The 25,127-nt window shown below is 34.5% G+C and overlaps 3 protein-coding genes across 3 annotated transcripts; 2 read left to right on the forward strand and 1 right to left on the reverse strand.

Moving 5' to 3' along the window:
- Window positions 1–410: 410 nt before the first annotated feature.
- On the forward strand, window positions 411–16,494 carry LOC145909052 (unconventional myosin-Id-like). Its single transcript, XM_082996374.1, has 24 exons — window positions 411–594; window positions 909–1,015; window positions 1,179–1,280; window positions 2,869–2,954; window positions 4,199–4,372; window positions 4,859–4,988; window positions 5,441–5,577; window positions 6,206–6,293; window positions 6,394–6,509; window positions 6,677–6,753; window positions 6,996–7,134; window positions 7,947–8,159; window positions 8,470–8,615; window positions 8,944–9,076; window positions 10,115–10,281; window positions 10,626–10,712; window positions 11,911–12,031; window positions 12,324–12,436; window positions 12,752–12,862; window positions 13,588–13,732; window positions 14,089–14,193; window positions 14,271–14,387; window positions 14,475–14,629; window positions 15,179–16,494. The coding sequence occupies exons 1-24, from the start codon at window positions 497–499 to the stop codon at window positions 15,336–15,338; spliced, it is 3,027 nt and encodes a 1,008-aa protein (XP_082852500.1). The 5' UTR covers window positions 411–496; the 3' UTR covers window positions 15,339–16,494.
- A 454-nt stretch (window positions 16,495–16,948) lies between these two features.
- Window positions 16,949–22,660, reverse strand: LOC145908372 (uncharacterized). The gene is made up of 11 exons (XM_082995635.1): window positions 22,543–22,660; window positions 22,351–22,414; window positions 22,039–22,207; window positions 21,415–21,529; window positions 20,885–21,069; window positions 20,193–20,348; window positions 19,734–19,811; window positions 19,304–19,441; window positions 18,685–18,789; window positions 18,337–18,504; window positions 16,949–17,833 (listed from the first exon to the last, which is right to left on the reverse strand). Exons 1-11 carry the CDS (start codon window positions 22,547–22,549, stop codon window positions 17,669–17,671), a joined length of 1,350 nt encoding a protein of 449 aa, XP_082851761.1. The 5' UTR covers window positions 22,550–22,660; the 3' UTR covers window positions 16,949–17,668.
- A 1,036-nt stretch (window positions 22,661–23,696) lies between these two features.
- On the forward strand, window positions 23,697–24,929 carry LOC145908559 (large ribosomal subunit protein uL4m-like). Its single transcript, XM_082995859.1, has one exon. The coding sequence runs from the start codon at window positions 23,752–23,754 to the stop codon at window positions 24,781–24,783; it is 1,032 nt and encodes a 343-aa protein (XP_082851985.1). The 5' UTR covers window positions 23,697–23,751; the 3' UTR covers window positions 24,784–24,929.
- The last annotated feature ends 198 nt before the right edge of the window (window positions 24,930–25,127 follow it).

A 25,127-nucleotide genomic window follows, 5' to 3' on the forward strand; every position in this document is an offset into this window, starting at 1 on the left:
GTTGGCAAAGCGTGCAATTAAAGGCGGAGCTTATATATTCTCCACCAATCAGAGGCGCTCATTAATACCGGCGAGGGAAGGCGAGGTTTCATATTTATTTACAATTTGAAACTGGTTTTGGCAACTAACGTTGTGTGAATTAGTGTTATAATTTTCTTCAAAATTAACTTTGCTGCTACAGACTCAGGCAAAAACATCTTATCAGTAGTATTAGCAGTTGTAAAGAATTGTTTAGATGTCAGAAGTGCCTTAAATTGCCAAAACAAGCACGGCATATATAAAGCTTCATAATGCTTTGTTTTGATAGTGTTTCTCTTTATAACTGTTTAAATTAACTTTATCATTGGACAAAATAGATTCTTTCTTAGACAGTCTATGTTAGATTAATTACCATGATTCATTACAGTTTTGCAAATTCCATTAACTTTTAGGTTATTTGTTTTGTTTCTTTAAACTATAAAATTAAACTTTCAAGAAGTTCAAATCAATAAATAAGATGGCCGGGGTTATGGAAGGTGCGGAATTTGGAAAAGGGGATTTTGTTCTTCTGGACAACCTAACCCAGGAAGAATTCATGGATAATTTGAGATTAAGGTTTGTTATGTTTGTTGGTTTTTAAAAAGATTTTGGCCAGGAAAATAACAAACATTATAATTTTGTACTTCATCAATCATTTTGCCTGTTTACTGTTTTATTTAGTCATAATACTCCTTCTGGTGCATGTCGAAGATTTCTAATGATGTTTTTGTATTCATTTATTAAATCACAATTAAGACTGAGCAACTTGGTGGAGCTCAATATAACATACTTTGGTACAGATCTCAAGTTTCAGCTTATATGACATATTTTGATCATAAAATCAGTCTGTTTCAACTCCACATATCTTACGCTACCATTTTGTGTGACAGATTCCAGAAGGGGAGAATATACACATACATAGGGGAGGTTGTTGTTTCTGTCAATCCATACAAGTCAATGAACATCTACACTCCGGAATGTATCAAAGACTACAAAGGTTGTCTGAGCAACGTTTGTGTAAAACATTATCTTAAAGTTAAATCATATTTTTTTAAACAAATAATTTTAAACTCTAAAGTGCAGTTTGTTTCTTCTCTGTGCAAATAAACCAGGGTAGGTAAATTTTAAAACATATCTATTTAATCATAACAAATGTTTAGGACGGGAATTTTGGGAGCGCCCACCACATATATATGCACTGGCAGATGCAGCGTACAAGTCCATGAAGAGGTATTTGAAGGACACTTGCATTGTTATTTCAGGTTAGTAGCAACCCCTGCACACAAAGTTAAATTCTTCAACTTCCAAAATATTTTTTTCCTTTTCAAGGTAAAATTTTTTGTTGTTAAACCACTTTCACATTGAATTTGAAATTATATGGTAAATTATCAAAAACTCCTTTAAATGACTTTCTGTATCACACATTTTCAATTTTTATCATTGCGCAATAATAATGGGCGTTCACTGGTTTCCTGGATATGCCCACGATACTGTGTGTATGATGCAAAAAATACTTTACTCCAGCGCAAATGCCATGCAAACAAAACCTTTATTCAACGATTCAATTCAACGACATACTGTGTTTACTCAAACCATAAATTTACTGCATTCTATCAACAGAATTTTTTGACCCATTCAAAAGTTCCCTGTATCTTTTGTTCTGTGTTATTTGCCTTAACATTATAAGAGATATTTATCATGCTGTTATGCTGTAGGTTTCTTTGCTTTTATATGTGGTTTTCAAACTTTACAATGGTTTTGTCAAAGTTGTACATATATGATATTTGGGTACATACTTTTCTTTCTGTTAATGCAAAATTTTTTTCCTGCCATATAGTGCAAGTTTATCATGGTTTGTTTGTAACCATTGGTACATCATGTTTTGCCCATCCTAAAAATTGCAGTAGGTCTAAAAAAAGGGTTTAAGTTGTTTTCTTAAAATCCATAAGTTTTTCATTGAAAATGTATCTTCTACTTGTTCCAAACAAGACTGAAATTTAATTAAATTAGGCAAAGAAGATAGCTATAAAAGCTAGTGTATCCCTTGGACTAACATCCAAAGTAAAACTGTTGTCTTGAATACGTCGTGTCAACTTGTTGGATACCATGAGTTAGGTACCCAAATAAGCTGTTGTGACATCATAATCACATAGGCGGATATATTTAGCCATTACAGCATACAAGAGTAAATATAATTTGAGAGTTGACTGATTACTTGATCCAACATGTGTTACACTGCATGTGTGTAATTTTATTTCATAATCATTTGCGCGCCACCTACACTAGTCATTTTCAATATTGTTAACTCTGTTACTGTAAATTTTTATTGAATCACTTGTGTTGTAAAACAACATAAAAATACATTTCTTGTTCTCGAATTTTTTTAGCAATGTTGGTGTAGTATTTTACCCACCCCAGTCATTTGTTATGAATACCGGATGCATTATGACATCATAAATATCCTGTATGAGGTAACAGGTTCCTGTCAACACAGGGCTGGCTGACTTTGCCTGCACGGTTGTGAACATGTACATTAATAATAACTGCTTGTGAATCTTGCCTTACATTTTCTTCTGCTCTGTTCCATGTTAATAATTGCGAAAAAACTCAATATCTTCACATCAATATTTTGAAATCCCACACGAGATACAGGGATGTCCAAAAATAAGATTAGGCAAAAGAAAGCTATTTGCGTAGTTTCGACGTTGACATAAAACTTTGTAAACACATGCTGGTGTTGCTGTTTCGCTCAATTTTGTTGCTTCCAACTTCCATAGCCGTGACCATACTGTGGCACTTCAGTTGTTCCCTCACTAAAAGAAAACCTCTAATTGAGTTTTTTATTTTAAGGTGAATCTGGTGCTGGAAAAACGGAGGCCTCAAAAATTATCATGAATTATATTGCTTCTATTACAAACGTCAGTCATCGGTCAGAGGTTAGTAAATGTTGTGATTATTTTGGTAAAAATTACATGTTTACTTTATTCAGTTACAATCTGATTCTGTTACATTCACTAAACATATTTGTCCTCATTATAATCATAGACTGAACTAGTGTTTCTTGCTAGAAAATATGACTAGAAAATGTAAAATCATTTTGTCAAGTGGTTTTTGTCAAAGTTTTTGTGGAGACTTTGGTTGTTTCAGCAAAATTATTTGCACGAATTTGTTCCAAGTTTAGGAGTAACTCCCACATCATATTTCCTGCTGGGAATGAGGCATCACAAGGCTGGAAAATCCCTTTACCATTGTCTCCTCTTAACCTCACAATCACTCAATCAATCTTACTTGAATAAGTGATTGAAAGCATTTTCATTTTTGGGGCAGGTCGCCCCAAGAAATATCGGCCAAATAACTTCATGCCATCCTAGATTACAAAACGCACTAACTGTTAAAGTTTATTTTAAGATCGTATTTTGGAGGACAAGTTTGATTTTTCCCAAAAAAGCTTTTGAACTTAAAAAAGTTTTTTTTGTCAAACAGTTTTTTCCTGTTATATCGAACTTGGGTAGGTTTGTCCGGTTGGAATGCTACTTCCCAGCAAAAATAAAATATGTGGTGCTTTGGTTCTGTTAATAGTCAACTTATCTATTTAATTTAATGAAATTACATAAATACACAAACACCAGAACATTACAATCTTCTGGTTTTAGGTAAAAATTTTTGAAAAACTACATACATGTATAATTATTTATTTGAGACTATTATTTGGATTTTTTGACAAATAAAATGTGTGATGTACAACTTTCACAATGTCAGTGAAGTATTTTGATATTAAATCCACAATTCCCACTTATTGCCATGACAACAATAACAATTTGGGTGTAATTGGGGCATGTCGTAATAACATTAAAGAAAGTTCAGTTGTTCTCAGTTGATTGTTATTACCTTTTAAAAAGGCACATTTTGCTCATAAATAATAAATACTTGTTGAAGGTAATTGGGGTTATTATGTAATAATGACTCATGTTAATCATCATAAAGCTTATGCTTCTCAACCATATCATTTAACATTGGGTCAAGCTATTGCACGGAGAAGCCACTTATTTTTCTATCATCAAGCTAAACAAAACATATCAGCAATATTAAATTCAACAATCTAAGACATATATAAGCAATGTTAAATTTAAAACAAACTGACCCATAATAATTGTTGATAATTTGCTACAAATATTTACAGATTGAAAGAGTTACTGGGATTTTGCTTAAAAGCAACGTCATTCTTGAATCTTTCGGAAATGCGAAGACGAATCGTAACGACAACTCATCGAGGTTTGGGAAATACATGGACATCAACTTCGACTTCAAGGGTGACCCCATCGGAGGGCACATCAATAATTATCTGCTCGAAAAAGTGAATATTACCATATTTAATTGAGTAAAGTTGTTTAGATATTGTATTTACCATTTTTGTCGAACAACGAGATATTTTTTGTGCATCCTTTTTTCCACTTTGTAAACTTTGTTCCATAAAAATGTGTTACATCTAAAAGATTAAATTAAAAGAAGGTAATGGCCTGACTTAAATCCACGTATTTAACTTACTCAAAATATATTGGACTGTCCTGTTTTGATAACTGACTCCTACACAAACAATAGTTGTTTGTTTACCTTTGTCCCATTCTTATCAAAACACTCTTTTTAAAATTCTTCTTCTTTCCATTCTAACTGCAAGGATAATTTATATTTTGAGTGTTAAATGTGGCCAAAAGGAAATATTTGTTTGAAAGTCCATAACATTTTCTGTTTTGGGTTTTAAACTAAAGTAAGCTTTACATTGAAAGTAAACATAACACACAACTATGGCACATAAATTTTAGCTGTTTGTGGTTGTTTGCAGTCGCGAGTGGTTTTCCAGCAAAATGGAGAGAGGAATTTCCACTCATTTTATCAACTCATGCTCGGTGCAACCGACCAAACTCTCGGATCCCTCCACTTAAAACGAGATGTCGCCACATACACATACATCAGTAAGACACTGTTTATTTATTTACTTCAAACTATTATAGCTTAATACAGATCTTTTTCTCAATAAAATAAAACCAATATACACATATAAATATAAGGTAGAAATAATTTCGCATCCATTGTAACCCCATACAGCAATCTGTTTTAAAACATATATCGCAAAATACATATTTTGATTTTCTATGATACAAAGTATATATGATGATGATGAAAGTGTTTGTTTCAAGTTTGAAAAAAAACTCTCATGTTATTGCTTTTTTATTTCATTCAAGAATAAATTTGTCATTCTTTTTATTTCATTCAAAAAATTGTCATCTGAAACAAAATAAGTAACCAGGATTACAAGCAAACATATTTTTTTCTCTATATTTAATTGCGTAATTGTAAGCAATTGTTTGCCAACGTGTACCCACTATGTAAATATCTTGTTGAGCAATTTCCCTGTATTGTTCAGACCAGGGACAAGCTAACCATCGTTCCAACGATGATAAACGGACTTTTAAGGAAATGACGGGAGCCCTAAAAGCTGTCGGTTTCAGTCTCGAGGAGCAACAGAGTCTCCTAAACCTTCTGGCAGTTATTTTACATTTGGTGAGTCGCTGGGAATAGCATGACGTCAGCTTTAGTCATTCTGTCTTCATTGTATTCAAAATGATTGACGACGGACATGCATGACAGGGTCTTGTTCATTGTTTGTGTCCAAGACAAATCCACCATATGCAGTTTATTTGTGTCTGTACTTGACTAATCAATGGTATTAAGCCTTGGTAAAAAATACCTTATCATTGTTCCTCTGGAATTTTGGTTGTTATCCTAACTGAAACAAAACTAAAACGACGCATAAACAACAACAGACAAAGTAATGTTATTAAATTTACACCTAAAGAAGATTACAAAACAGGATTTAAAAGTTCATGTTCACCTGTGTTTATGCACTGGTTACATATAAGAGTCAGTGTTCTGTAAGGAGGTGCTAAGTGCAATTGCATCCTGTAAACGAAAACTTTCCTGGACAATTTTAGATGGACTTCATGAGGCAGCTTTAAAACGCGTGACAATAAAAACGAATTTTTTTTTGTTCCAATATTAAGTAGTATAAGTGAAGACCACAAAATAGTGACAAAGTTCACTGCAGCACATTTAACACTAGAATAATAACAGATGCAACATATTACTGGAGATCCAAAACCTTCATTCATTCTTCAAAAACTTGTTGCAGGGTAACTTGAAGTTTTATGAAGATGCCGACACAGTAGGGATCGAAAACCTTGATGTCGTCAGTCACATTGCTCAACTTCTTGAAACAAGTGACTAAAAACCCAATATTTAGATCATTTCAGAAATATTCATTTTATTTGATTGTATATTTTTTTTCATTTTTATATTTTTATTAATTTTTTTATCCAGGTGTTGAAGACGTTAAAACCGTCCTCCTCACTCGAGTGGTTGCGGCACGTGGGGAGGTCATCTCTACACTCCACACACATGAGGTTACCGGCTTTGCTAGGGATGCATTTGCAAAGGTTAAAAGAAGTTTTTTTTTATTGTTACTTTACCAAACTGTTGTACCGTTTTTTACAAAGCCTCAAATAAATTTTGTTAAGGTTGAAGCAATTAAAAAAATTATGTTGCTTTCCATTTAATTGCTTGTAAATGTTAAAAGCTGGTGAATTTTTTTGTATGTTTTCAGGCAATTTATGAGCGACTTTTTTCGTGGATCGTGGAACGAATCAACGGAATTATTGAAGTGAAACTCGACGTTACGAGGTTGAAAACATTTTAAAAAGTTATTTGCAATTTTTTTTATTTCCAAATAAATAAACTCCTATAAAAATATTTTTTTGTGAAATTCCGCATACTAAAACATTCTGCTGGATTAACATTAAATAATAAATAAATTTATTTTTATAGTTGAATGTTAAACAACAGAAGTAACAAAAGTATTTCCTGCATTCTGTTGGATGCCATCTTGATTTGTGTTTTCTTTGTAACAAATTAGTTTTTTTCAGATACGGAAAAAGCACCGTGATCGGGGTCCTTGATATTTATGGATTTGAAATCTTCGATAACAACAGCTTTGAGCAGTTCTGCATCAATTACTGTAACGAGAAACTCCAACAATTGTTCATCGAACTTGTCCTGAAACAGGTGATTGTGTAATATCCCAGTGCTTCTGATTATTAACAGAAAGAATTTTTATTCTTGAAGAAAGAAATTTTATCAAAGAAATTTTAATGACCTAATAATTTATGACTTTATTTTGCTGTAATATGCTGTTATTTCATGTAAATATCTGCAATCTAGTAGTGTATTAACAAATAACCCTGTTGAGGCTATTCTATACCAAAATCAACCATGAAACACCTAAACATTTGAATATGTCAAGAACATTTATTATAATGCTTGGTTATTTGTAAAAAAATAATTTATATTGTGAAGAAAAGAATGACAGTAAGAAATATAATGTTTATATGTTGGGGAACCTTTTAATTTGTTTTGATTAAAACACATTGGGTCAATTTGTTGTTCAGTAGAGGTAATAAAATTAAGGAATTGGCTCCAAACAAGGATGGCAGGCATTTTCATTGTGCAAATTTACGAACGCCTTTTATTGAAAAAGAATTCGTTGAAATAATCAAATCGATCTTGTGTTATTTCTGCTTAAACGTTAATTGGTTGTTGAACCCTAAAACCTCTTAATCTGATTTCCATCTGTCATCGAATAATTTGGTAACTTTCGGTTTAATGTTCTCCTATCATTGTTTAAGCAACCGACTCTCTCAAACACCTTGTGTTTGTACAAACACTCAACATGTAGCATGTCCTTGAGTTTCCACCAAGGTCACAGACTAATTGGAGCAAAATTTAAATTAATTATTAATAAAAATTTGTAGGTTACCAAACTTTACCCCAACAAAAAAAATTTGGGAATATTTTTAGTAAAAAAAGGATTTTTTTAGGAACAAGAGGAGTATTTGAGGGAAGGCATCACATGGCAGAACATTGATTATTTCAACAATCGAATCATATGTGACCTTGTCGAACAACCACACAAGGGCATCATTGCTATACTCGATGAGGCGTGTCTTAACGTCGGCACGGTAACAGATCAGATGTTTCTTGAAGCGATGGATAAAAAGTTGAAAGGTCACGACCATTACACAAGCAGAAGGGTAAGAAAATATCCGTGTGATAAAACTACCCTCGTTACTGAATCTTACTTGTTTGTTCTCCATCCACTGGCATTTGAATTCTAATTCAAATTATAAGGTGTTATTTTAAAGGTAGTTTAAATTGTACAAATAATTGTTTTGATGAATGTCTGTTATTGTTTCCATAAATCTAATGATCTACTGGAAAAAATGTCTCTTGCATTTTTCACTTGATCAAATAAAATTTGATTTTGCAAAATTGCAATTTGAAACCAATTATCTACTTTTCAATTAAACAAAAAAGGTTTGAATTAATTATGACTCTTTTCAGCTAAATCCCAAAGACAAGGCATTGCAGCACGATCGTGATTTCCGTGTTATACATTACGCGGGTAATGTCACCTACTCTGTGGTGGGATTCATGGAAAAAAACAAAGACCAACTTTTCCAGGATTTCAAGAGATTACTTTACAAAAGGTGAAACCATGTAAATGTTGGATACGTTAAGATGGAAATTACTGTGGATTTGCTGTGTGGATGTGAATTGTTGGGAAATTTGTTAGTTTTGGGCTCAGTTGTATTTAAAAGTTAAAATCAAGAGTGTAAATTACTACAAAAGAACTTTAACTGTAAATTATTCTCAAATTTCAATGTAAATAAATGAAAAAATTTTAAAATTTAAAAGTTCAAATGTTAATGTAAATAATCACTTTAAAAATTTCGTTGAAAGTAAGAAGTAATGTCATGAACCTTATGATCGTTTAAAGTAATTAACTGAAATAAATTTCTTCATATTTTAATAAAGTTCAAACAAAGGGATTTCTGACATGTGGCCTGAGGGGGCCCAGAGAGTTACAGAGGTCACCAAACGACCTCTAACCGCGGGAACACTTTTTAAAACATCTATGATACAACTTGTGGAGAAGCTTGCATCCAAGGTTTGAGTAAAAAGTTGTAAAAATGCTTTTGGTAATTTTACCACTCTGCGCCACCACACTCATTTTGCAAATAAAATACAGGAACACTAATAACGGATTTACTCATAATTCTGAGAATATCCAAAACCGTTGTTAACATTGTCATGTTTAAAAAACGTTTCGGAAAGAACTTATGCCATCATCAGTTTGAACAACGCGGTTGGTGTAGCTCCATCATTATACGGAGCTGACCTGACCAACGTCACAGATAAGGCTCGCGCGGGTGGTGACGTCATGTTGTTATCGGCAACACACCACTAGAGGCGGAAAATGCGCAGCAAGCGACGAAAACGCAAAGTACACAATAAACGGCATAAAACGCAACAAACACATCACACATTAAATAAAAATAGTGGTGCAGAAGTGCCGTCCACGTTGAGTTGTGGTTGTTGCTGTTGTATGGACAGCGACTCCATCAGCAGGAGACAATACCTGTCTCTCGCCAACGCAAGGATTTGTGGCTCACTAAACTTAACCTTGTGAGTCGGGTTGTCGAGCACGTGTTTGCACACTTCCGATTTTGCCGATCGCTTGTGTTCAGCGATGCGTACAGGTTTTCGAGATTAAAGTCTCAAGAAAATTTACCACTTTGCGCCACCACACTCATTTTGCAAATGAAATACAGGAACACTGTTAAGTGGATTTAACAAATTTGAGAATGAAAAGAATGGCTCATATATGGATATTGCAAAAATATATTTTGTTTAGAAATTTCCTGGGACTGAGTAACATCCATTAAAATTTACATAAAGTTGTTTTTATTCAATTGCAAGTGTTTCAATGAAACAAAACTTTTGGAAACATTCAGGAGGAGCCAGCATTAATGCTTGGCTGGTGCAAATTTAAACATGTGCTATTTAGAAATAGAACTGTTTTGCCATAATTTACACCTTTTACAATTTTTTGAAACATAAATTTTCAATATAGTTTCCAGTAGTATCGAAGTTGGAGAAAAGGCTCCTGCATTTATTAAAGAAATAAAATTTTTATTTTGTGTAGGAACCTTACTATGTCCGATGTATCAAACCAAACGAGATGAAATCGCCGGTCCAGTTTAACGAAGAAAGATGTCAACACCAGGTGGCGTACTTGGGATTGTTGGAGAACGTCCGAGTTCGTCGAGCTGGTTTCGCAAATCGTCAGCCTTACTCCCGATTCCTCCAGAGGTGAATTTGTGATGAACACATTAGGAAGTTATCGACTAATTAACTGATGTTGAAAATTATGTCAATTAAGTAACTATTTGACCTTCCCGAAAAAAAAAACATAGTGTCATATTTGTTTTAATATTTAAACAATAATGTTTTGCACTTTTAGGATCTAATTTTCTAGTATAATGTAAAAAAATATTAAATTAACACAAAAAAAAATTTCAGTGTACTTAAACATTTAAATACAGATGTTTTAAATGAAATAAAAATGTTCTATGTGACATTCCATTCCAAACCTAACTCATTTTTTTCTTGCTGATAATACTGTTCACTAAAATCCCACATAAAATTGTTTGCAGATACAAGATGCTTTCTTCCTATACCTGGCCAAACCACCAGTGTCGCTCAGACAAGGAAGCGGTTCAGGCCTTGATCAAAGATATTGAGTAATTAGTTTTTCGTTAATTAAGTTTTTCAAATCCAGTCCTTTAATTTTACCAGCAATCAAATAAGGTATCTGCCCTTTCCTTGAATTGATTCAAAGACATTTTGCAACATTCTATTTTGCTTTTGAAAAAAATGACTCCAGCCAAAATTAATTTTTTCAATTCCACCAATCTGATGAAATTACTTTTTCTTTTCATGTGTTCATTCCAGCCCACGGTAAGATCTTGCATGAAATGATTTTGTTGTGATTTTTGCTCAATCCTTAAATGCATGAAAACTAACCTTTGAACCTTAAACATTGTTTCACAAACAATGAATTAATAGAATTTAAACGATTAATGCCTTGTTTATAAAACCAGAATTAGAATTGTCAACCAGATTTTTTGCATGAAAACTAACCGGGTTTCTTAAAATTGGAATAACGTCATTTTTTAGCATCTGAAAACTAATAAAAAGTGTTTGTGTCCATCAGCCAATAGATAGTTTCCCATTGCTACAAAACACCACAACAATTATTATTCACTCTGTTGCTATAGTGGCTTGAAGCCAAACACAGTTAAAAGTTTTGTGAAAAAATGTTTTGGTGAACTCTAAACATGTTTGTTAATAGATTTGAGGTCGAACATGTTGTACAGAAATAATCGCCTCAATGAAAACCAAGTGTGAATCTCATTAGCATACAATGGTTACTTTCACTCATGCTGATGTAACGGCTACTTGGATTGTCAATAGATAATAACTTCTACTAACAGATCTTTGATAATTTTTGCTTTTGTTACAATTTATAGTAATGTGCAAAGTGGTTTTGGCAACGTACATGATTATGATAACGATTATCCATATCTCGCTCTGATTTGCCTGGGAAGAAGTTCATGTATAGTTTGGTTTCAATGTCACTTTCACATTTCTACTTTTTGCTTTTTAAATTTGTACCTTTTTTGTTCCGCCAGGAAATACTGGCTGTCATAGGCTTTAACATGTCCACAAATTTTTTTAGCCTCACATCTGTATAAAATATACCAACAGAATTTTGAAGATCAATTTAAGTTTGGGTAAAAAAATCATGTTTCAAATTACATTTGGTCATGTCCCTTAGTCCTACGATCACATGCTTCAAAACACATTTGGTCATGTCCCTTAGTCCTGCAATCACATGCTTATGCCAGTTTTCTTGTACTGACATTTTCCTCCAATCAGATTCGGGCATGACGTTGCTTATGGCAACACGAAGATATTCATAAGAACTCCGAACACTCTCGTTACCTTGGAAGAAAACCGTGCACAGTTAATTCCTCATATCATCGTCCTACTACAGAAAGTAAGGTTTTCTTCTCCGGAATCTCGTGGCATCGATAAATTGTTATTTGTAATCTGGCACTGGTTTACATTCAATGTCTGAAGGGAGTTGGTAAAAAAAGTTGTTTGTTTAGTAAATATTTATAACGCGAGGTACCGATGTATTGTCTATCGATGTTCAAACCCTTGTTAAACCTTGGTTTTATAAAGTTACGTTTTTTTGAATGCCCAAAACTAACAGGAAAACAGCTAGGGTGCTGCTTAAGTGTTCAACTAACGCCTGTCCTCAGCGTGATGCAAGTTGTTGTGTTTAGATGTGGAGAGGGGCGAACGCCAGAAGGAGATACAGAAGAACCGTGGCCATGTACAAGATAATCAATAGATACAGAATGTACAAAATGAGGTCGTATCTGGTTGAGATGAGCAGGTAAATTTGTTGTAAACGGAATCATTATTTCCCACTGGTATTTACGTTTTTTGACTAAGAAATTAATTATTGCATTTCCGCTATATCTGCTGCACTTTTGTAACATTTTGGACCACATTTCATGACCAATTCCCAATACATGTACGACACAAAGTAAATACAAAACGTAATATTTCTTTTCCAACTACTTCTGTATATTTCGGTGTCGATCGCCATTGGGAATTCCCCATCGGGAAAGAACCAATGGGTTATATTTTTGTTAATTCTTCGTGTTTCCTGTAAAGTTAAACCAAATAATCTTTTTTCTTCGCACAGACGTTTCAAAAACGTTCAACGGACAAAAGATCTTGGGAAGTCTATAGTGTGGGCATCTCCACCGAAAGTGCTGGTGTATTTGGTCGAACAGATGAAGAACATACACGCGAGGTAATCACTTTCTACCTCATATTTTGCTGTGTTTCATGTTCTGTGGAATTGAACTTTACAATACATTAAACAATGTTATAAACCTTATATCAGTCGTGTGATACTGGACTGCACAGTCCTGGTTTAGCGCGGTTTGAAAAAAATAATTTAAATATTTTTTGGAACTCTAGCTTTCGTTAAATTGACACCAAAGTAGCAAGGTAAAAAATATTATTTTTTTTGCGGCCATGCATAGTAATTAACGGGAATTGCTCTTCTGGCACTTAAGTTTTAAAAGTATTTATTGAAACCGACGTATCGTTATACGTCACTTCCGGGTTATACGTCAGTTTCAATAAACACTTTCGAAATTTAAGTGCCAGAAGAGAAATTCCCATTAAAATATTGATTGTTAATGACAGGGAACAGTGAATATATTTCCGGTGTTTTACAACAACTTGTTTAAACTTTTCTTCCCGCCTTTTAATTTTATCACGTGATTTAAGAAGCTGTGTTAGGGTTATTGTTTCGTGTTGGTACGTTTTCTTGATATTGGTTGTGTGCTGTGCCAGTACCATTACCCTGAGGAAGCCTTGTTGGATAACAGGCGAAACGTCGTTAATAAAGTTACGTTTTTAATGTGCCAGAAGAAAATATTAAAATATTGAATGTTTTCGAACGATCGCATTTTCAACAAGTTTTAGATGAAGAATTTTCGAAATTTTCAACAAGATATTTATTCTTAGGTGGAGGGCATTTTACCTCCTTCGGTCAATACCCCAGGATCAGTGGCCACTCGTCAAGCTTCGCTGCTCCATCTATGACATCATGCACGGCAAACGTCAAGCTTGGATGCGTCCGAGAAAATGGGAGGGGAATTACCTTGCTTCAGTGAGTGACGTCATTTAGGAGAAATTCCTTAAAACAAGATGATATTGGAGGTTGATCAACTGATTGTGTTTTTTGGCGGCTGTAACAATAGTTAATCGAAGACAAATTGGTAAATTTTCCGCCAGTTTCCGATATAAATCATTTACACATTGACTGGCTTTCTTTTGGTGCCAAGTACATAATTTTACAATGGAGTTTTTTGTTTTTTAATAGTAAGTTAATTTCGTTATATATTAGATTAAATTTTACCAAATTTCCGGGTCGGAAAAGAAACTAAGATAAACAGACAATTGCAAAAAGAATTCGAACTCGTCTAGAAACAAATTTCCTTCAGTTATTTCTTTCTTTTGGTGCAGATGTCAGACAACGCGGCCCAAGCTTCAACATTTCTGTCAGCTTCAAACTCACTCCGTTCTAAATATCATTTCAACCAAGTCATGTTCTCCGCTCACATTCGGAAGGTAGCTTGTTACGTCAAACCTCTCTGTGTGGCGAAAAAACCCAGATTCCAGAGAATTTCAAATTTAATTTTTCGCAGGTGAACAAACACAACAAGTGCGAAAACAGAGCGTTGCTCGTCACCGATAAACTCATCTTCAAACTTGACCCTGCGAAAAAATACAAAGCTATGACGTCAGGCGTCTCGCTTCGAAAGGTAAAAAGTGCTTGTCCTGCAAGTGCTCCTTCAAATTCACCGTCAAAGTCCCGTTTTTTAAACACGCCGTATGTTTCTCGCCGCTAGGTGTCGGGTGTGAGCGTGTCAAGTGGGACAGATCAGCTGTTGGTGATCCACGTGGATGGTGCTGATGACATCGTCGGTTGCATCCATCAAACCAACCCTAGTCAAGACGACAGAGTGCCAGAAGCTGTCGCTCATCTCGTTTCAGCCATCAAGAAGTAAGATTTTAATGGAAATTTTGCGGATCATCCCAGTTGATGAAGATATTATGGATATTAATCAGAGCATTTAGTTTGCGTACCTTGATAGGAACAATCTCAACGTTAATATTAATATATAACACGTAGACGTCCCATCGTTAAAGGTGATTGTTCCTTGACATTAAAATTTACATTTGGTGACGACGAATCCCGTAGATGGGAAAAAAATTAACGTGAATCTTTACCCGAAAGCAGTCAAATGAAATAATATTTTCCCCCAAAACGCAAAACAAGCTTTTCCCGAAAAAATGACGTAGTGGTATGACGTACGTTCGAGTTGTGTGACGTAGGTGGGGGTTCCCGATTAACTTTGGATCATACCAGTAATGGTCGATAGGCAACACATTTATTACGTGTTTATTCCACAGATATTTTTGCTGCTCAATAAAATGTTGGTAAAGTCGATCGCCCCCCACTCACTTCAGCGATTGTTAATTATTAAAGTGGAACCAGTTTCCACGCTTGAGTGGTCGCAGTATCCACAATAATGCGTATGTTTTTCTCCAGGGAATGTGGAGTCGAGCTGAGGGTGAATGTAGCCCAACAAATTCAGTGCAAACTCGGCGGAAAACCAAAAACCATTTCCATCGACGCACAAAATGGAATGACCTCCAATTTCCGCAAGGTCACCAACAACATGCTCACTCTGACCACCACCTCGACCTGAGGTTAAAAACGGCTCGCGGAGGTTACTCCAGGTCACACGGAATACCTTGTACAAAATGTTACTTAATGTCAACAGTGTTCGGGGGTTACTTAAGGTTCCACATATTTTCCCCCACCATGCATTGTTCCTAAGTGTTCATTAAAGCATATCCATCGACCGGTTGCATATTTTGTGGGACAGAATTGTTCGAAATCCCATAGTTCTCTCCTGTATCATATATGGTTTTGGCAAAGGCCTATACTGGAAGCATCTAAGACCACTACATTATTAACAAAAAAACGTGCATTGAAGGGTATAACTGCATTTGCCTCGTTTGTGGTCAATCTTTAATAATTTGCAGAGACCTAGAATTATTGTTAAGTCGTTGCTGAGACCACGTCCACCCAAGCACTGCTGAAAACTTCGGTGTTTTTTCTAGCTGTTTTTCTTAAAACTTTTCTAGGTTATTTGGCACTTAACTCTTTTACTTTCAAGTGAAGCCAATCTCGTTTCAAAACCTTGTGTTTTTTTACTCGAAATCAAGTGGCGCGTTTGATGACGTCATCAGCAATTAGTAGTTCTCGTTATGTGTTGTACTTTATTGAGCGGATGACCAAATTTAAACGTATGCAATTTGCGTTTTGTGAAATAACAATCGTCTGCATTCCAGAAGCTGCCTTGTCATTATTCACTGTACCCCCCTCCCCCCACCACCAATCCCATGCATGTTTGAGAAATTGTGACAAAATACTTCGATCCAATTGTTTTTAGTGAAGTAAGTTTTTAACATTGATATCTTATGCAGTCGTCGATGGAATGTATTTATTATAAACTCACGTGATGTCTCCCTCTAGTGACGGGTGGACAGGTACATGAGATGCCACGCCCTGAAAATTTACGGGTAAAATATTTCTGTAAAATGCCCGTTAAACGATGCACTGGAATTGTTACACGCTGTACATAAAACTTGCAGACAAATTAATTCGACTTTGTTGTGTTGTAATTGCTCTAATTGTTGCGCAATAATCGCCGGACAATGCTCTGCAGCTGCACTTACAATTAGTAGAGAATGTATTGAAATAATTGTTTGTTGTGTTCTTGCTTTTCTATGTACTGATCAGCACTAGTTTGCGAGTGTGTTTTGGTTGTTGCTAATCAAATAAACAGATGATTTTACCGACAAGTCTTATGCCCTATACCAGGGTTTCCCAAACTTTTTGGCCGCGGACCCCATTTCATCAACATGTTTTTTCTCGGACCCCTAATCCTACGTCAGATTATTTTTCCCTTGTAATCAGTGGAAAAATATTACAAAACAATATCAACAGTAACAAATGATGTTGATTTACGAATATTGCGCCAGACAAACTCTTCAGTCCGAGCATACTCTGGACTTGACACTCTATATAGTTTGTTGTAATCACACAATCACCTGTAACTTCACTCCACGAAACAGAAAATATGACCTTAACCTTATTAGAGTTTGTCACCGGCAATAAGCGTGAATTCCTACATCATAGACGCGTAGTAAAATAGTTTGGGAACCCCTGCCCCATACAGTTTTCTCAAACTGCAGTTCAGCATTCTTTGCAAAAATTTAGGTTTGGAAACAAATTCTAGTAAGTAGTCGGTGTTTTATTGAAAGTTGTGCAAAAACTTGTGTTTGGAAAACGGGTAGAAATAACGGTGTTGAAAATCACACGATGGAGTTCAACAGAAAATATTTTGGCAAAATGAATGGCAAGAAATTACCAAAAGCAAAACCATGGAATAAGGCACACAAACCAACAAGTCTATTAATTTACGTTAGTTTTGCAAAATAATAAATTACAACAAATAAAATTTGATGGAACTGCCCCAAAAATATTTATTTTAAAATGAGTCACATTTTATTTGACCACAAAAGTTACTTTTTCAGGCATAACACAGTAAACTAACACAACTACAGTGAAAATTAAATGATCTAAAATATAAACTAGTAAGAAAAACTTGTGTAAAGTAAAAACAAAACGATATGTTTCATTTATGACTCAAGAGATCTATTTTATGTGACAAAAGTACGAGGCTAAAATTATAAATTGTTACTTCTCTTCAATATGTGACTGAGATAAAAAAAAAGGTATATATTCCATATGAACTATTTTTTGTGATGTAAATAATTTGCCAAACTTAAAACGTTGATTTTTGTTACTTTTTTACATTAATGTTTATGCAAAAGAACATGATTTTGCAACAAGTTTAAATAAAATGTTTAAATTTTTTCACAAAATGGTGTTTTGTTAGGATTAAAAACTTTTCGTGAAAAATTTTTAAAACGGGTGACTTTTAAACCTAAACAACCATCATGAATGTTAGTTGCTCAGTCTGAGGCTGTCTGCAGCCCGCGATATATTGGCCCAATGTTGAGACTGCAAAGACTTGGACGTGTCGATTTCCTTCTTCAAACCTGTGACGTCAAGCTGCAGTGTATGCATGTGGGATTCCAAACGCAATATTTCAGCTTCCTTCTGGTCGAGCTGCAATAAAGTTTCCCAAGTTTATACCAGTTTTTTCTTGAACTTTTCGGGCCTTGGCCAATTTTTAATCCAGGACATCTAATTATAAACTGTTAGAAATAACAGACAATATCTAAAACACGAAAGACTAAACAGTTAAACTGACTGTAGATTTATTATTATTATTCTATACAACAAACAGTTTAAACAAATCTATGTGTATCGAAGTTATGAACAATGTTGGCAACGCACAGCGAGTGCAGCTTTTTAAATGGTGTCGGTGGAGTAAAAGTGTTGGTTAATTAAACATTACTAGATTTAGTTTAAAACATTTGCTCCCGGACTCAAGAATAACCTTCATGATCTTATGTGAGTGCCAGAGTAACACTAGATTAGACAAAGAGATGGTTGCATCACCAACTATGAATTTAAACGTGAAAATGGCAACAGAACAAACCAGTTGTTTGCATGTGAGTTTATCTTAAGCATGGTTAAGTAATGATGTTTGAACAATTGCTGATCACCTTTTTCTGAAGTTGGGAAGTGTGTTCCACCAAGATTTGCTTATCCTTGCGAAGCTGAGCATTGTCGTCATTGTTTCGAACAAATCTGGCATTGACCTCATCCAGTTTACTTTGCAAAGTGCGATTGTGGAATTGAGAACTCGACATCCCATCCTGTGCTTTCAACATCTGAACACACGGTAGCACTATTGCTTGCTGATTTTTACAAATCCAATCAGTTGTATTTGCTGCACCAATATTTTAATTAGTACAAACATATTAAAAAAAAAACAACACAACAAAAGCTAATGCTTCTTCATGGCTTTTTCAAGACAGGATTTGTAAGAAAGTAAATTAAAACTTTCTTACCAATGCCTCAAGGTTATGGAATTTCTTCCGTTCATTTTCAAGCAATTCATTTAACTTTCTAACTTCAAGCATCAGGACTTGTTCCGATCCCTTCAGTTCAGAAATCTGTTGGTTTAAAGATTTGAAATGTTTATCAACATAATTAAATTGTTGGGATCAGATTGAAGTCGAGTTGTCTTTGGACAAAGTCTGATTGTGGGTTAGATTTGACCTCAATTGAGGACCCGCAGTTGATCAACTATACATTTTTGTATTTGTGAAACTCCAATAATTAATACTATTTTATTTCTAGTTTGATGGATTTTTTTTTGACAAACGTTCAGTTATTTAAGAAAGTGTCATTGCATACTGTGAAGCCTTGTCTTTTACACAAAAGCAGAATAGAGTAAATTTAATTAAAAGAATATAAATTTTACATAAATCCAACAATGTAAAATGACCCTTGACAAACTCTAACCCAAAAAAACTTCTGGAAAAAGGTTTTCAGCAAAGACTTAATAAAGTCAAGAATTTCAATTTGTTGCAAAAAGTAATTTCCACAGGCATTAAACAGCTGTAATATTGTCTCAAATTCATATCAGCATATTTTTTTTTTAATGTAAAAGACTTATGGACATACCTTTGATGAATGAGTGAAAGCTCGAGAATCCTTTTCATCTCGCATCAGATGTTCACGGTCGAGTTGTTTCGTTAAATCAAGAACCCGAGTTTGAAGTGACGCATTTTCAAGACTGAGTTTGGAGACATCAGTGGAAAGCTAAAATATGTATTTGGATTAATTTCGGAATTCACCAAACACATGTAAATAATTGCCTTTGCTAAAATTTATGCACAAGTTTTGTTACACTTTTCAGGTAATTCCCAAAGAAATGTTTTTTTTTTCAACAGAATTTTTTTCCAAGAAATTATTTGCAAGCATATAAAAATACATGAACATTTAATTGGGATAGTTGCAAAGAATTTGACAAATAGTCAATGTTTTGTAACTTGGCTTTTAAATGCAACAGCATTTTTTCCTGTGCATTAGACAAGAAACACATGACCTTTACCTTGTCCTTCATTATTCTTTCCTGGTTCGCTGACAACTCAGTAGCTCGGAGTTCTTGTCGGAGGGAACGGATTTCATCCTAGGATATAGAAATCTTATGATAAATAATACTCAGATTGTTTGTGAGAAAGTGAATGTTTTGTGTTAAATGCATTGAAGGGGTTTGTGATGTCTTTTAAATTATATTCTATACCACATGATGATGTCATTGGAGTGGTTTTCAAGCAATCCATCTGTCATAAAAAGATCATCAGAAACTAGAAAACTTAAAACTGTTTCGTTGTACTGCAGAATTTGTATTATTTGAAAGCACAAGATGTTATGCAATTATTTTCCACAGTATTAGTTGGTAATACAAAATTATCGCAAAATATTTTTTTGGTAAAGTTTAGAACTTATGTGGTTTAAATTGTGAGAGACCCTTTCAACAAATATGTTTATTTTATCCTTATTGACTTACTCCAAGTTCACGTGTTATCTTGTCATGGATGGCCATCGTACTGGAATTGAACTTCTCTTCAAGCAAATGCATTTCCGATTGTTTTCTTAAACACTCCCCGCGCTTTTCTTCAAGAAGAGAATGGGTTTGATTGTGTTGCGCCACCTGCTGGTTGAACTGTGACAAGTAACAATTGTTTTGTTGTTAATTCCTCTGGAGATTATTAGTTGTGTTGTTTAGTTAATTTCATATGTAGATTTGCTACAGAACATACAAAAATGCTACTTGTTATCCACTGAAATGATTTTTGTTGTCGGCAAGATCTGATATGGGGGTTGCAAACTTTACTGACCACTATTTTAATCTTATTAGATGACGAAAACAGTTTGCATATCATTGATGTTTAATTAGTCTTTGATTTTGATTCTGCTGCTTCTACATAAATGGATAGTTTGTACATTTGGGCTAATAGACTTTAACTTATCTGTGTAATACACTTTTCAAAACATGGTCTGATTGGATTGCTGCAAAAACTCATGTAAAACCTATCCATTAATAACCCAGAGTCAACTTTTACATAATAAAAGTACTGGAAAAAATATATTTCCCTTGCATGGACTTAATCAGTCTCATATTAGACTCGAATCCCAAAAATTTCTCCAATGTTTTTCACACAGTTCTTAAATTTTTCCAAACAAAAAAATTGAAGAAACCTTGGCTTCGAGCAGATTCAGTGAATGTTTCTCGTGCCTCCATTCTGCTGCCGTTCTCTCCAGCTCTTGTCGGAGTGAAATGATTTCAGAATCCTTGAGGGAAAGATCACGATCCGCGACCTCTCTCATCTTCTTTAATTGAATCACTTCTTCCATTAGGAGCGACTTCTCTCGACGATAATTGTCTAAAAATTAATTTCACTGATGATTTTACCTTGAAATATTATCGATAGTTTGCAGCAGTTTAAAGCTTGATTAAAAAAACTTAAAAACTCAGTTTGTAACTTCAAACAGCTAACTAGACTTGAAGCAGAGTAAGGCACAATAATGCTACAATATATGTAAACTGGAACACTGTGTTTAAACAGCTGGTGACCACTGAAATATATGAAGCCACCTGCGCCTGCTTAGAGAAGATTTTATTGTACTTGAGATGAAATGCTCCATTAACGCTTGATGTATTACTTGCTAAACTATGAGACTAAGCTATAAATGTCAAAGCTTTTTATAAGAAAGGTCAGACGTTTCACCTTCAGTTGCCGTCAATTCACCAGAAAGTCTTATCTTCTCGTTGCTAAGCATCGATATATTTGCATCTTTCCGTGTTACTTCCAACTGCATTCCATCCATGTCAGATTGCAAATCCTGATACAGTGCAAACAAATGTATGTTTTACAACTTGAACTTGATTGTATGTATAACTGTTTCTTGGGTACAAACGCTCAATATGGTATCAGAACAATATGTTTAAATGCCTGGAAATAGTTTTGTCTTACCAAAAGTACAAATTTTTGTCAAAAAAATTCTATGGACCAAAAGGTGAATAGCTTGGTTAGCTAAGGATCTAAATGCAAGAGCTATGATCACGAAGTAAGGACCTGTGCAGTGGGGCAATCTTCCTTGTTATGTGCCAGTATAACACACTTCTGTATAGCTTTAACATTTCTTTAAATTATCCTTAATGGGGCCTTTCCACATACTTTGATTGATATTTTTAAACATGATCAACATGTTTATATATACAGTTAGAATCCATGGATATCTACTTCATATATATTACTTTGCCTGTGGTAATGATGAGCAACCACAGGCTAACATTTTGCAGATACGTATATTCTTGTTTTGTGAAATAGGGATCAACCATAGGTACACACCTTAAGCTTATACATCATCTGATCTGCTTCTTTGGTCATGCGTGGTTGAATGTCAGTCGCTTTCTTGGCTTGTCCTCGAAGATATTCTGCTTCCAACTCAAGGAAATATATTTGTTGCTGTAGATTTTTGATGTATTCAGACTCAACATCTTTTAGTGTGCTGCTTTTTCTGTGCACCCAAAACGCAATGGTTTGTTTTATTGACTCGTACAAGTACAAAAAAGTTTATTAAGCTAAAAAGCATTTATTTAAATTAGGCCCGTTTCGATTCATACACAAAACGATAAAAATACAAGAATAATGTTTGCTCACCCTTGTGAGAAAGCCGGAGACAATGTCACAGTTTTGCCTTTCTTGGATTTGGGAGACTTTAAAGCTAAAAAAATAAAAAATAAAATACAAAATTTAGACATTTCCGTGTTCCAAACATAATCAATAAATTTTCAAACTTTCTATACAGTTTAACGAAGTTACGAAATGCAAAAACTTTTAAGTTAGACTCACCGCTCATTTTGTTGTCAGCGCAATCACAACGGAATATCAAACTATACTTGAAATTCCCGAAACAAAACAAGTTGGAAAACAAATCATCAACATAAATTGTTTATTTTCTTCACGCTCCAATACACATGGTTGCCTAGACAATTGCTAATGATTTCTGTAGACGGCAATTTGCGGAAAGCTCGGGTTGTGATAATAAATAGCCAGTGGTCAAAGAAACACGGAGAGAACCGGTAGAATTCAACAGCAGGTGTGCCCCAAATAGTTATAAAAAACTTAAAATTAGTTATAAAAAGAAGGCCAAAGCTAATAAAATAAAAATAAATTTAGTGACCTATTCAAGAAATCTTACCTATACGAAAACACAATGTTTAATTTTTTCAATGGATAACATTGTTTTACTTTTATCACTACAAATATCTGCAACAGCAAAAGATATTTCACACAAAGAGTGCAAACAACATCAAATACTCTTTTAGAAATACTGACATCTAGTGTTTGTATTGTGAATAATATTTGGTCACTAGTAGCGCAACTCAACACGTTTTTGCTGCTGGTTGGGTGTTCTTGGCGAACAATTCTGTCACGACTCACGATGCTGCCATATACTAAAATACTAATGTTATGCGTAATATTTGACATATATATGTTGTGTTGTACATTGAATAGGAAGGAAGGAAGGTTGTTTTCAAAAACTACATGTTGTCATCACAACATACATGACAAATGACAAAAAAATATATAGTTTTTGATGCAACAACAATTCAATGAATATTTTTGCGATGTCATATTTGTAAGTTTATGGAAATGATCACTGTGCCTGAAAATAACTGCAATGACAGCTGTAGTTGTAGGTGGCATCTCCCTTTTTATGAGTTTATGGTCTGTTGATGTAAATGGCATCGAAAATAGCCTTTCGTCTGCATTTGCATTCCGTGTAAATTTTCAAATAACATTTCTATTTACAGTGTTGCCATACCAAATAACAATCCTATATTAATTTTTATAAGACAAAATTCAAAAACTTAATTGAAACAATGGTTACTGAACAATATACATGTAGTTTTTTTCATGATTTGTTTTCTTTGTAGCCAATTTTTATTGGAAACTTATTGCGACATAATCTACCAGTATTTTGGATTTTTCATGTAAACACCAACAAGCATTGTTTTTTTCAGAACAAAACATGTGATTGTATCAGGAATTCGCATCATGTTTCAAGGTCGTGTGCTGCTTCATTTTAAACTACTCCGCCAATCAGCAAGGTTCCAGCACAGCGTGACAAGTGCACAGTCATCATTACCAAGCAATCTTATTCTGTTTGGGAAAGCAAAAGAAAGATTTGTACCTGAAGAGAAAGATGTAGAAATTCAACCTCCTGGTGATGACGTTCCAGTTGTTCGCAAATGCGTGGAAAAGTTCCCGGTAAACAAGCGTGCCGTTAAAGTTTGGGTGGATTCCTTTGCTAACGATGATGTTGTGTACGATAAAGCAGCCGAGTTGAACCCTGAAATCTATTCTGTCCATCCAAGGATAGACTTGCTGCATGAGGTGGTAACTTGGCAGAAGGTATATCGTGAAGTTGATTATAAATGGGCAAGGACTCGTGCCGAACTGGGGCGTGGTCGCAAAAAGCCATGGCCACAAAAAGGGACTGGAAGGGTGAGACAGGGCAGCACTACTCCACCATTTTGGAAGAATGGTGGAATTGCCCATGGACCGAGAGGCCCTAAATCTTTATATTACGACATGAATCCTGATACCCTGATAAAAGGACTAACTATTGCTTTGACAGTAAAAAGAATACAAAATGATCTCATCATAGTGGAAGACCTTAAACTTCCTGCAGTTGATGATTCGGAGGTTGCTAATCCAGATTCTGACAATGAACAAAATAAAACAGTGTCGAGAATGCACAAAAAAAAGTTGACTGAAATTCTGGGAAAGCGTTGCATGGACAGAAACTCTGTGTTGTTTGTGTACGACACCAAAGTTCCTGAAAACCTCAGTATGGCCGTTGAAAAAGCTCGTGGTTGGAACGTGATGCCTCTAGTAGGACTTAATGTATTGAGTATTCTGAAACATGATAAACTAGTGATGCATTTGGATGTTTTAGATGAACTGGAGAAAAAGGTTATTTGGAACATGAAAAAGTACCCCTGGTTGGAATTCCCACACAACTTTTATACCGACATGCCAATCAACCGTGACAACTTGAACCGGTTTATGGAAGAAGCAAAGTGATAAAAAAATTCCAGGAAAGATTAATTATCCACATAACAAGATGGTTGTCATAATTTTTCTACAATATTTCACTAACTGCTTGTCGAAAATATTTCTTCTGGACAAATTGTTCATGCTGAAATAAATTAGTTGCAACGATCAAAAAATAAAACCATTGTTTTAATGTTTGTGTGAAGTTTCCACAGAAGTTTACCATTGAGATATACTACCTGATTTTGTTTTAAAACTTACAGTTAAATGATCAATTTGGAATAATCTTAGTTCACTGCAAAGAAATGCGAAAAAAAAAGTCATACCAACAAGCTTAAAACTCCCCCATTTTAAGCTGTTTTCAATGTTACAAA

Source organism: Ascidia mentula, chromosome 7 (genome assembly GCF_947561715.1).
Source record: "Ascidia mentula chromosome 7, kaAscMent1.1, whole genome shotgun sequence".
NCBI lineage: Eukaryota > Metazoa > Chordata > Ascidiacea > Phlebobranchia > Ascidiidae > Ascidia > Ascidia mentula.